A 13,645-nucleotide genomic window follows, 5' to 3' on the forward strand; every position below is an offset into this window, starting at 1 on the left:
GAATTCCACAGCAGGATTTCAGTAATGATGTAAATACTACAGTGAATAGTGACTGGGAACTCTAGAATATACATCCATCACATGTCATAGTTCCACATATGTTACATCACTGTGACACAGAGATGTAACAAGATTAACAATTACTTCCAAGAGGAAGTCTTCCTTGTTCCGTTTACACCAAATATGTACTTAAGGCATTCATTACATAGAATCACAATAAAAAATTAATGAAAGAGTAATGGTTCATAAAGATATGCTTGTTACAAGTGCTGTTAAAATACTATTGGTAATACGCTACAAATAACACATCTAACTAGAGTTTCTTACTACACTTCCTGCACAATACAGTGCTTGTGTGAAAACTTACATTATGCTCAGATCCAGCAGCATGGTGTTTCAGTTCGGGGTCTTGCTTTACGCAAACACTAGGGTCGCCAGCCTTTAATGGGTCTTCAAGAAACTGAAAAAATCAAGAAAGTGACGTATCAGGGCATCTGTCTTGTTCCTACATGGCACTGTCATACAGGAGGAGACAGGGGGGCGAGACAGGGTGGTTGGTGGTGGTGCGTGGGGGCGGGGCAGGGAGACAGGGCGCGGGGGCAGGGAGACAGGGCGCGGGGGCAGGGAGACCGGTTGGGGGGAGAGAGGGTGGGGGTAGAGAAGGGGAAGAAAAGGGGAGTTTCTTATCAATCTATTTACACTAAGTGACATGCACATAACATATCCAGTCAGCAAAATCTTACAAGACCATATCTTGGGCGTTGGGCAATGGCAAAAGCAAAATTAGTTTCGACGTTCATCATAATGCAATCATAATGATGATGCTATGACATATAAGAAAGTAACTTTTTATTCCAACGCTGGACCATGTTAAGACTGGCATGAGAGAGCATTTTGTTGAAGAAAATATTTATCATTTTAAATTCAACATCCTTTTCCCATCACAATTACTGGAACATGCTGCTAATGATCTTGCGCACAAACTAAATCAGTGCTTAACCGAACTACTTTATTTTGAAGAAGACTCACACTTTGTGATTAAAAAGAGACTAATGGGACAGTCTCTTCAATACAAGCAATGAGCATAAATGCCCTTAATGATTGTGTTTTTGTTATGCAAGCATTATCTCTCTATCCTACATCTGACCATCCTACTTTGCACACGCTGTACAAAATATTTGTCTACCTGCATCTATTGCAGCAGTAGAAAGAAGTTTTTCAACACTGCAGTGTACAATGACATGGCTGAGGTCAACAGTGAAGGAGGATTGACTTAATGGCTTAGCTCTGTTGGACACTCACCCTGACATTGCTTGTCGTGCTGACAATGTAATTAACCAATTTGTCAGGAAGAGTAGGTGCATAGAATTCATCATTTAAAGTACAGAACCACAACTCTAACTTTTTTATATCATGTATATGTGTATAATCAGTTTAAATAAAACTTTCTTACACTTTCCATATGACTTCGTTAGCTTTTATTACAGTAAACGTAAAGGTAGCTCAAGATATCTTTAGTGAGCCCTCCTTGAGGTTTTTCTGTATCTGCCACTGTCTCATATGAGATATGGTGTAAGTTCTATTGGCCAGCTGTGAACTGAGGCTCGTGAGCAACAATAAAATCTGTTGGCTGGGCTCAGAGGACATCCTAGGCTCACTTTTTGGCTGTTGGCTGAAGAGGCAATGAACATTTGTAAGTGAGGCAAGAGAACATCTTTTAATTTGTAGAGTCAAGCTGTGGATGAACTACTATCACCTAATTTTGAGCAGAGTTTAAGACTCAGATCAGACCTTTCATTAGTTTTGTGACCTCCACTACATATTCTCTGGAAAATGGTAGAGTCCCTATGTAGCAACAATGAGTAAGTTTCAGAGATGTAATCTCACATTTACAAAACTGTAATGCATGGATTCGTGCAGTCTATTACAGAGTTGTATTTTGTTTGTTTTGAATGGCCAGCAACTGCTTGTCTCAGAGGCTCAAACTGCAGTATGTGACACCAGCAGAGCACAGTAGGGGATGCATAATTACCTACTGAAAGGTAAGCATATTTCATTCAAACCAGTAGAAAATACAAGGTATCGGTAGTCAATCACTTAATGCTCCCAGTATGCACTGTTGCCCCTTTCAGATGCATTGATGAAGCTGCACAATGAGTGAGTGTTGACCATAATGGCACAGTGAGAGGAGGAATATCACACTGGCTGAATGTTTGTCCCCATTGTTGTGGGTTGATCCCAGCAAGCAAAATTATACCATATTGTGACAATTGTTTTTACCAAGAAATGATCACAAACAGGGAATGCTGATATTACACATTCATGTCCACAACGATGGACAAATGATTGCAGTAAGGAAAACATGTTCAGATTGTTGGAACAGGATGTGACGATACATCCACATATCCGAAAGACTGGACACCACATATATAATTAAGGTGATGTCATCCAATGATCCTTTCAGTGTAGATGCACACCACACTAACTCTTACAGGAACCAGTGAGACACCATGTGTAAGGAGGATCATGAGCAAGTGCACTGCATCAGTGGTGAGTAAGTTCAGAATTTGGGTCTGACAGGAAGCATGCTAGAGTAGACCATGCAGATGTGATGACCACTGTGTCCAGATGGCATAGTCATCACTGCAACTGCCCAGTCCACATGAGACTTGGGTTCAATTCCTGGTCCAGCACATTTTCAATCATCCTTATTGATGTAAATTAATGCCCACAGACAACTAATGTCTCTACTTCCTTTGTCCCTGAGTCATTGTGGCTGCAGGATCAAAATGCTGTCTGTCCCCTTGGACATGTCCTAAAGAACAGACAACACTAGCATATTTGACACGTTGAGATTAGATATGAATAAAAATTTATTTTGCAGTGATAGTGATTCCTTCCATTTATGTTTAACCAAAAATATGTAACTTTACCTCGGGCTAACTTTCATGACCTCCTTTAGTCAACAATCCCTGCTCCTTGAATGGAGCATTATTGAGCAGCCAGAATCTGCCTGAAATAACACCCATAGCACTCAAAATCAATTAGCATGTATGCATTAGGTTACCGTTACTTGAAACAAAGGTGAATCCCGTACATTACCTGACTGCTAACAATACCTTGATTTAATCAGGGTTGTTTCAGAATCAAGTTACACATGAAGGGCTTATTTCAATAGTGGTACAAGTCCATTTTTGTTCATCTTGAGATACAGAGTCCTAAAGTTAAATGAATGCTGAAAAATCTGCAGTTGGGATACCACAAATATATTCAAGCATATGGCTTCTTGCTAGACATGAACCTTTCTTTCTCTTTGTTTGGATAATTAATTTAGAAGCATTATAGCAGAAAAGTGGAGGTAATGGACTTGTACCACTATTGAAATAAGCCCTTCATATGTATCTCTCTCTCTCTCTCTCTCTCTCTCTCTCTCTCTCTCTCTCTTTTTATGATTACATTCCTTCCATGCTTTTGTAGTAAAGAGGTGCAATCCAATATTTTAGTAACTTTAAAATGTATTCATGGTCTGCTGCACAGATCTTAATTCTTTTGAATGAAAAGCTACACTGTGCAATAATGCATTAGCCTCCACTGGTGAAACATCAGAACAATAGAAAGCTACATATATAGCTTTCCTGTGTGTTTTACTGTTAATTCTTGAATAGTAGTACTGGAATGGATATAATGTGTGCACACTGTGTGCAGATGGAGGAGCTGGCCTCAGTTCACCAACAGCTGAAGATGCGTTTTGCCATATTCAGCAGCATTCAGGCTGCTGCCTATTGTAGTAGTGGGGGCCGAGAATCTGGCTCATCACATAGGATGCCTAAGGTGCCACCTATTTTGCCCACTGGCTCTGTTGTCAAGACACCTTGTGGTGTACCCAATGTGGCTGAGTTGTCCTCACCAAATGGTGAGGGATGGGTCGTAACAGTTTGAGGCAGAGAGTGATGTGGAGGCTGCCTCACCCATTGACCCTGTGAGTGGACTGGGAGGTGTTCATTCATCAGGGTCCAGACAGGCCCAAGTGGAGAGAAGTTTTCTAGTTAATCAGGACCTCCAACGTCAAACTTATTATGGAGCTCCTTAGGGAAATGGCATCCAGGACTGGAAATGAATCCTACGTGTACTGAATATGTCTGCCATGGAGCCTCATCTGAGATTTGGAAAATGTCCTGCCTGTGGCTACGAAACACACAGGGTGTGGCTGTCTACAAGTTGTGGCTGATGTTGGTGCCAATGATACCCATCGTTTGGGTTCTGAGGCCACCTTCAGTTTATATTGAAAGGTAGCACAAATGGCGAAGAGCCCTTGTGTCACACATGAGTGCATGCAGCACACACAGTTTGTATCAGCATTCCCAGAATTGATTCAAGTCCTTTGGTTTGGCATGAGTGGCGGGTCTCAACCAAAGGCTTCATTGATTCTCTGACTGCCCAAACTGCAGACTGCTGGAAATGCATTATGAGGTGGAGAATTGTAGAAATACTTGATGAGTCAGTGGTGCACTACACAAAGCAAGCATTTTTTAGGCTAGGCAGTTGTTTGAGGTCCTCTGATGAATGCACGCTAGTCAGACTGCATACAAAGTAAAGACCATACTACCATCAACATGTTAACAGTAAATTCTTGATGTATTTGTAGTTCCTGAATGTAATGCCCTCCAAGAAAATTGTCATGTTCAAAATACGCTTGGACCAAAGCTGGCTAAAACATTGAGCAGAAACCCTTGAAATATTTAGCAAGCCATGGAATGTACACCGAAAAGACAGATGACACACCTGTGGGATGGTAGCATCAGAAGAGTGGAGGGGAGACGAAGGGCAAGAATGAATATGGGTGAAACTTGTGCAATAAATGAAAGCGCATGCTATTGGTGGTAACCCCCAAACAGTAGTGAAAGTTGGATTCTCAGACTCAATAATATTCTTATATTGCCAACATATATAACTATACTTAAAATACTTTTTGTCACAAATAAGTAGGCAGTTATGCAAACATTCATTTTCATTCCATATGTTTTGTGGATTAGCTATGACTGTTGGACACCATCACAAGAGAAGGTACTTGTATAGTTTACAATGTGGTAAAGGCAGGTACATCACACCTATCCATTTGTACAATTCAGTTCTAACGTATCTTACTGTTTTCACGTAATTTAAGGCATAAAGTAATGACTAACTGCATAGCAGAAGTACTAAGTAATTGAAAGGCACATCAACTTTGCTAGCTTTCCCACAGATACTGCTTCAGAACTATGGTCTCATTTTACAGGCTGACTACATTGTGGCAGCACTATGGAGAAGCAGAGTAAACAGTTTCACATGACCAGTAATTATGGGATCCATTTCCATTCTTGCAGATGAATTGATTTTTTTTTCAAGAGCCATCATACAGGATCACAAAATCATTCAAGAAGATTTTTGCACCAACTAGGTATGTCTGTAGTTTTGCACGTATTTCCTGTGACTTTTCTTACAAACTGGAATGACCTTTGCCTGTTTCTATACATGTGCAAACCACTGTTCCATAAATGAACAATTCAGATGGCAGAAAGGTGTCAGTTCAGCACCATTTTTTGTGTAACTGAATCTGCTAACTACACTTTATGGTCATGTGACCTCTGGTGTGTTCATCATCTACTTTTGGAGTGCATTCCATATGGAATTATAAGGATTATAGCTCTGGACTTTACTGCTAAATGCTTCTGCCTTATTCTAGTACTTGGTGGCTCAATGGGTAATAGTGACACTACAAATCCAAAGGTCCTTGATCATTGAACAGCAGGTACTTTTAACTAGTTGGGTAAATCAGTTCAGATGTGGAAAGAGGGTAACAGCACATGGTAGTCAGTAGGACTGTGTGTAGTGGAGAACTCCGGTGTTTAAAACCTCCAGGCTGATGACAGCTTTACCTCTAGTTTATATTTATGTTTAGCTTTCTTTTTTTTTTTTTTTTTTTTTTTGTGGTTTTCGGGCGCACAACTTCAATGGTCATTAGCGCCCTGACTACTCTAAGAATGCACCGCGAGGCACAAGTTGACAACAACAACTAAAAGGGAAAACACAATAAAAGACAGACTGACAGGCATAGGATTAAAAAACATCATCAAATGTCCTTAGCGAGGTTCGTCAAATTGATAAAACAAAGAACACGAGCAGCTGCTCGTGGGTCATCCGCTAAAATGGCATCTAAAGTAGTAGGCAGGTTAAGATCGAGGCGCAGTGTTTTAAGATCGGGACAGGACATTAAAATGTGACTAACCGTCAGCAAGTGCCCACATGGGCAGAACGGCGCCGGCGCAGCCGTCAGCAGATGGCGATGGCTGAACCGGCAGTGTCCAATTCTTAACCTTGCTAAAACGACCTCCTCCCGCCGAGAAGGGCGTGAGGAGGACGTCCAAGCCACGGGAAGAGGTTTTAAGGCCCGAAGCTTGTTGTCGGTAAGTGCAGCCCAATCGGCATGCCACAGCGACACAACGCGCCGACAAATGACCCTGCTAAAATCGGACGAAGGGACACAACAAGAAGCTGTCCGAGGCTGGAGGACCGCAGCCTTGGCCGCGGCATCTGCAGCTTCGTTCCCAGGGATACCGACATGGCCAGGAACCCACATAAAGCTAACCGGCGTACCGACGTCCACCAGCTGCTGAAGAGAGCGTTGGATCCGGTGTACGAAAGGGTGAACCGGGTACGGATCACTGAGGCTCTGGATGGCGCTCAGGGAATCTGAGCAGATGACATAAGCAGAATGTCGGTGGCGGCAGATGTACAGAACAGCCTGGTAGAGGGCAAAGAGCTCAGCTGTGAAGACCGAACAATGGCCATGGAGCCGGTATTGGAAACTTTGTGCCCCGACAATAAAGGAACACCCGACCCCGTCATTGGTCTTAGAGCCATCTGTATAAATGAAAGTCATGTTGTTGAACTTCGAGCGAAGTTCCAAAAAACGGGAGTGGTAGACCGAACCGGAGGTGACCTCTTTTGGGAGCGAGCTGAGGTCGAGGTGAACGCGGACCTGAGCCTGGAGCCAAGGTGGCGTGCGGCTCTCGCCCACTCGGAAGGTTGCAGGGAGTGAAAAATCAAGGTGTTGAAGGAGGCGACGAAAGCGAACTCCAGGGGGTAGCAAGGCAGAGACATACAACCCGTATTGAAGGTCAAGAGAGTCATCAAAAAAGGAACGATAAGAAGGATGGTCGGGCATTGACAGTAGCCGACAGGCATACCGACAAAGCAGTATATTGCGCCGGTAGGTGAGTGGCAATTCGCCAGCGTCAGCATGAAGACTCTCTACGGGACTGGTATAAAATGCTCCGATCGCAAGTCGTAAACCCCGATGTTGTATGGAGTTGAGGCGGCGTAAGATGGATGGCCGTGCAGAGGAGTATACGAAGCTCCCATAATCCAGCTTGGAGCGGACGATCGACCGATATAGGCGAAGGAGGACGGTTCGATCCGCTCCCCACGACATACCACTGAGAACACGGAGGACATTTAAAGAACGGGTACAACGGGCGGCCAAATATGACACATGTGGAGACCAGCTAAGTTTCCTGTCAAAGGTAAGGCCTAAAAATTTGATTGTCTCCACGAGTGGGAGAGCAACGGGACCGAGTCGTAAGGACGGTGGGAGAAACTCTTTGTAGCGCCAGAAGTTAATACAGACCGTCTTCTCGGCAGAAAAACGGAAGCCATTGGCGACACTCCAGGAGTAAAGACGGTCAAGAGAACGCTGAAGACAGCGCTCCAAGACACGTGGACACTGCGCGCTGCAATAGATGGTAAAATCGTCCACGAAAAGGGAGCCTGATACATCAGCTGGGAGGCAATCCATTATTGGATTGATCGCGATGGCGAAGAGAGCGACGCTCAAAACTGAGCCCTGTGGCACCCCATTCTCCTGGCGAAAGGTGTCGGACAGGACAGAACCCACACGTACCCGAAACTGTCGATCCATTAAAAAGGAACGAATAAAAAGAGGGAGGCGACCGCGAAAGCCCCATGTATGCATGGTGCGGAGAATGCCCGCCCTCCAACAGGTGTCGTAAGCCTTCTCCAAATCAAAGAACACAGCCGCGGTCGGGCGCTTCCGCAAGAAGTTATTCATGATGAAGTTCGACAAGGTAACCAGATGGTCGACAGCAGAGCGGCGCCTTCGAAATCCACATTGTACATTGGTAAGTAGGCGTCGAGACTCGAGCAGCCAAACCAATCGAGAGTTAACCATTCGCTCCATCACTTTACAGACACAGCTGGTAAGCGAGATAGGTCGATAACTGGAAGGCAAGTGCTTGTCCTTCCCCGGCTTAGGAATCGGGACAACAATAGACTCGCGCCAGCATGCGGGAACATGTCCCTCAATCCAGATGCGATTGTATGTACGAAGAAGAATACCTTTACCCGCAGGAGAAAGGTTCTTCAGCATCTGGATATGAATAGAATCAGGCCCTGGAGCGGAGGACCGTGATCGGCCAAGTGCGTTTTCCAGTTCCCGCATGGTGAATGGGGCATTATAACCTTCACGATTCGAGGAGCGGAAGTTAGGTGGCCTCGCCTCCTCTGCCTGTTTGCGGGGGAGGAAGGCAGGGTGGTAATGAGCGGAGCTCGAAACCTCGGCGAAAAAGCGGCCGAAGGCATTGGAGACAGCCTCAGGGGCCACAAGGACTTCATTCGCGACCTTCAAGCCAGAAACTGGGGAGTGGACCTTAGTGCCAGATAGCCGGCGCAGGCTACCCCAGACAACAGAAGAAGGAGTAGAACTGTTGAAGGTGCTGGTGAAAGCAGCCCAGCTGGCTTTCTTGCTTTCTTTAATAATACGACGACACTGAGCACGTAATCGTTTATAATTAATGCAATTCGCCACTGTAGGGTGGCGTTTAAAGGTGCGTAAAGCACGTCGACGAGCACGTAAAGCGTCCCTACATGCTGCGGTCCACCAGGGGACCGGTACGCGACGTGGAGAAGAAGTAGGGTGAGGGATGGAATATTCAGCAGCAGCGAGAATGACTTCCGTGAGGTGTGCGACCTGACGATCGCAGCTTGTGAAGGTTTGATCCTGAAAGGTCGCCCTGGAAGAGAAGAGCCCCCAGTCTGCCTTGGAGATGGTCCAACGAGAGGAGCACGGAGAGGGAGTATGCTGCAGGAGATGGATAACACACGGGAAGTGGTCGCTCGAATATGCATCAGCAAGTGCATACCACTCAAACCGGCGTGCAAGTTGGGGAGTACATATGGAGAGGTCTAAATGGGAATAGGTATGAGATGTGTCCGAAAGAAAAGTAGGGACGCCAGTATTGAGGCAGACAAGATTGAGCTGGTTGAAAAGGTCTGCTAACAAGGAGCCCCTCGGGCAGGATGCTGGAGAGCCCCAAAGAGGATGGTGGGCATTGAAGTCTCCAGTTAACAAAAATGGTGCAGGTAGCTGAGTAATAAGTTGCGTCATGTCTGCCCTGGTAACGGCAGATGACGATGGAGCGTAAACGGTACAAAAGGAAAACGTGAAAGTGGGGAGAGTAATGCGGATGGCTACTGCCTGCAGGCCGGTGTGCAACGTGATGGGATCGTAGTAAATATCATCCCGGACCAGCAACATAACCCCTCCATGAGCTGGGATACCCACCACAGGGGGTAGGTCAAAACGCACAGAGGTGTAGTGTGCCAAGGCAATTTGATCGCATGGGCATAGCTTCGTTTCCTGGAGGGCTACGACGAGCGGACGATGCGAGCGGAGCAGCAACTTCAAGTCCTCTCGGTTGGAGCGAATGCTGCGAATATTCCAGTTAATAAGTGCCATCGTAAGAAAAGGAAGATGAGAGAAGGGGTCACCTCGAAGGCCGCTTAGGGCCTGGCTTCGAGCGAGCACTGCCGCCGCTAGCAGGAGGCAGACAGTCATCGTCCATGGGGTCTATAGGGTCATCGGCCATCTCAGGAGGATGGCCGGGAGGGGGAGCTTCCTCCGCCGGTGAACGGCCAGATGTTCGGCGACCAGCGGTGTGGCCAGGCGAAACGGATGACGGCCTGGGGCGGCAACCGCTGGGTGGCGCAGGAGAAGAAAGGCGCCGCGGCGGAGAAGGAGAACTGTGCTTCCTATGCGCCTTTTTAGAAGGACGTTTGGTGGAAGTACCGGTCGAAGGCTGGGAGGTCGAGGAACGGAGGAAGTCTGCACGGGATGGTTCCTTCTTGAAGGCCCGTGCATCTGACTTCGGGGTCTTCGACTGAGCAGAAGCTGAGGAAGTGGCTGGTGTCTGTGGGGTGATGGGAGGAAGAGGAGACGTCGACCGCGCGATCTTAGCACTGGCCGAACGGACGACCGTGGTGCTGAAGGTCAGATCGCATGTCTGGGTTGCTACCTCCCGGGTAGTCCGAGGAGAGGCGAGGACAGTGCTGTATTTCCCCGCTGGGAGCAGCGTGGGCTTCCTACTAGCCAATAGCTTGCGAGCAGCCGAGGTGGACACTTTCTCTTTGACTCGAATTTCCTGGATACAGCGTTCTTCCTTATAGACAGGACAGTCGCGGGAGGATGCGGCATGGTCACCCTGACAGTTAACACAACGAGGAGACGGAGGTGGACAGTCACCCTCATGGGCATCCCTGCCACAAGTGACACATTTAGCCGCATTGGAACAAGACTGTCGAGTGTGATTGAAACGCTGACACTGGTAGCAGCGCGTAGGTGTCGGGACATAGGGGCGAACTGAAATGACCTCGTAGCCCGCCTTGATGCGCGATGGCAGCTTAACACTATCGAAGGTTAAGAAAAGTGTCCGGGTCGGTACAAGGTCATTGTTGACCTTTTTCATGACCCTATGGACAGCCGTCACGCCCTGCTCAGCGAGGAAAGATTGAATCTCCTCGTCAGTCAAGCCGTCGAGGGAGCTAGTATAGACCACACCACGAGACGAATTCAAAGTTCGGTGAGCCTCCACCCGGACAGGGAATGTGTAAAGGAGTGTGGCCCGGAGCAGTTTTTGTGCCTGAAAGGCGCTCTCAGTTTCGAGTAATAGGGTACCGTTACGCAATCTGGTACAAGATTTGACAGATCCAGCTATGGCATCGACGCCCTTCTGGATAACGAAAGGGTTGACAGAGGAAAAATCCTTTCCTTCCTCAGATCGAGAAACGACGAGGAACTGTGGGGCAGGCGGTAGTATTTTTGTCACTGTTGGCTGGTCACGTTTCCGTTTGTGGGTCGAAGTCGAAAGCGATGGAGTCGAATCCATTGCGGAGGAATCCCCCATGATTGCCAGCGTCTCCGATGGCGCGCTCCTTCCTTGTGGGGACCCTCTCAGAGGGCACTCCCGCCTTAGGTGAATGTTTACACCTCAGGTCACACCTCCCGAGAAACAGACGGAGGGACCAATCGGCATGGTCAGAAGGTATCAGCTCAGGCAATCACCCCTCCCCGGGCCTGGCCTTTACCAGGGGGTACGCGCGTGCCTTACATGTCTACCCAGGGCGGGGACTTACGCGTTACCCCGTCACCGGCTACGCGTGCGAACGCGTGGGTCGGCCTTCAGACACGCACAGGGAGGAAGGAAGAAGAGGAAAAAGAAGAGAGAGGGAGAAAGAGGACAGACTGTCTCAAACGCCGAGGCGGAGACCAGAGAAGGCAAGGAGAAGAAGGCAATGAGAAAGCAAGGAGAAGGAGGCAAGGAGAAGGCAAGGAGAAGAAGGCAATGAGAAGGCAAGGAGAAAAAGGCAATGAGAAGGCAAGGAGAAAAAGGCAATGAGAAGGCAAGGAGAAAAAGGCAATGAGAAGGCAAGGAGAAAAAGGCAATGAGAAGGCAAGGAGAAAAAGGCAATGAGAAGGCAAGGAGAAGTCAAGGGAAAGAGTAAGGAAGACAGTGAAGTGGAGAAGAGCAAAGAAAGGAACCAACAAAAGGAATGAAGAAACGAGAAGTGAAAAACCAAAAAGACCACGATTATAGGTCGGGAAACCGTCCGTCTCCGGACGCAGGCGCTAACTACCCCCCCGTGAGGGGGATGGTCTCCTTTTAGTCGCCTCTTACGACAGGCAGGAATACCTCGGGCCTATTCTAATCCCCGGACCCGCAGGGGGGGTTTAGCTTTCTGTCATGTATTCTCTTCATGACACAAGCAGATGACTGATCCTTGGCTCTGTCACATATGCCAGTTAACAACTTATTAGCCTTACAAATGGGCTTTCCAAATGTATAAAGCTTGAGAATGCATTTCACATGGAATCTGCAGCTTGATTATCTTCTTTCTGGCTGCTGTGCATGTGCGTTTGCATTAAAACTGTGCAAACCACCAAACGGTGCATCGTGGATGGCATCTATTACCACAGCAACAACAATTACTACTACTAGGCACTTCTATGGTGTTCTATATGTAGTGTCCCTTACAAATGAACCACAGTTTTCCAAATACAAAAAGAGTTGATCATTCCCCATCCTACTACCATTCTTATGTGCTTGTTCTACTTCATATCACTTTGCAATGTTATGGTTCAAATGGCTCTGAGCACTATGGGACTTAACTTCTGAGGTCATCAGTCCCCTAGAACTTAGAACTACTTAAACCTAACTAACCCAAGGACATCACACATATCCATGCCCAAGGCAGGATTCGAACCTGCAACTGTAGCTGTTGCACGGTTCCAGACTGTAGCGCCTAGAACCGCTCGGCCATTCCGGCCGGCCCCTGCAATGTTATACCTAAACATTTTATTGACCGGACTGTGAATCTGTAGAGTACTGATGATGTATTCTAACATTATGGGATTGTTTTTCCTACTCATCTGCAGTTACTTGAATATTTCTGCATCTGCCATTCATCACACCACATAAAAAGTTTGTCCAAGTCATTTTGTATCCTCGTAGTCACTTAGTGATGATCCTTCCGCACAAACAATGCCATTAGCAAACAGGCACAGAATGCTGTTCATCAGATCATTTCATATATAAATATGGCACCATTCTCTGTGGCACTATTGATGATACTCTTGTCTCTGAAAAAACAGTTGCTGTTGAGATCAAAGTACTGGCCTCTGTTACTTGAGAGGTCTTTGCATCATTCATATATCGGGGAACCTATTCCATATGCTCATACCTCTATTTACAGTATGGAGTGGTGCACTGTTCAAATGCTTTCTGGAAATATAGGAATGTGGAATCTAGCCTGTTGCCCATCATCCATGGTTCACAGTATGTAATTTGATAGAAGATCAAGATGAGTATTGCACAAAATCAATGCTGATTTGTGGATAAAAACTTTTCTGTCTTAAAGAAATTAATTATATTTGAACTGAGGATACGTTCGGGAACTCTGGAGCAAATAATCGTTATGATATTGTTCTGTAATTTTGCAGGTACATTATTTTACCATTCTTATATACAGAAGCCACCTGAACTTTTTCCCAGCTGCCTGAGTCTTTGCACTAGGCGAGAGATTTCAAATAAATGCAAGCTAAGTATGAGGAAAATGCTGTAGAGTACTCTCTGGACAAATGATTTGTGATTCTGTTTGGACATGGCAACTATTATGTTTTCTACTCTTCCAGTTGCTTCTCTACTCCAGGGATCCTATTACTATGTTCCTAATACAGGAGTCTGTGTGACAGTAAAACAACAATATGTTGGTATGATCCTCCTGCACAAACTTGATAACTAAATACAGAGAGAGG

The 13,645-nt window shown here is 46.3% G+C and overlaps 1 protein-coding gene across 6 annotated transcripts in view; it reads right to left on the reverse strand.

Moving 5' to 3' along the window:
• Positions 1 to 13,645, reverse strand: part of LOC126213094 (zinc finger protein 729-like) — a 109,217-nt gene that overhangs the window by 75,266 nt on the left and 20,306 nt on the right. For all 6 annotated transcript variants that reach the window (XM_049940697.1, XM_049940693.1, XM_049940696.1 and 3 more), the window contains one exon: positions 368 to 460. In XM_049940697.1, coding sequence (XP_049796654.1) covers positions 368 to 460 — 93 coding nt within the window. The remainder of the gene's footprint in view (positions 1 to 367; positions 461 to 13,645) is intronic.

The sequence above is a fragment of the Schistocerca nitens genome, chromosome 11, assembly GCF_023898315.1.
Source record: "Schistocerca nitens isolate TAMUIC-IGC-003100 chromosome 11, iqSchNite1.1, whole genome shotgun sequence".
Taxonomy (NCBI): Eukaryota; Metazoa; Arthropoda; class Insecta; order Orthoptera; family Acrididae; genus Schistocerca; species Schistocerca nitens.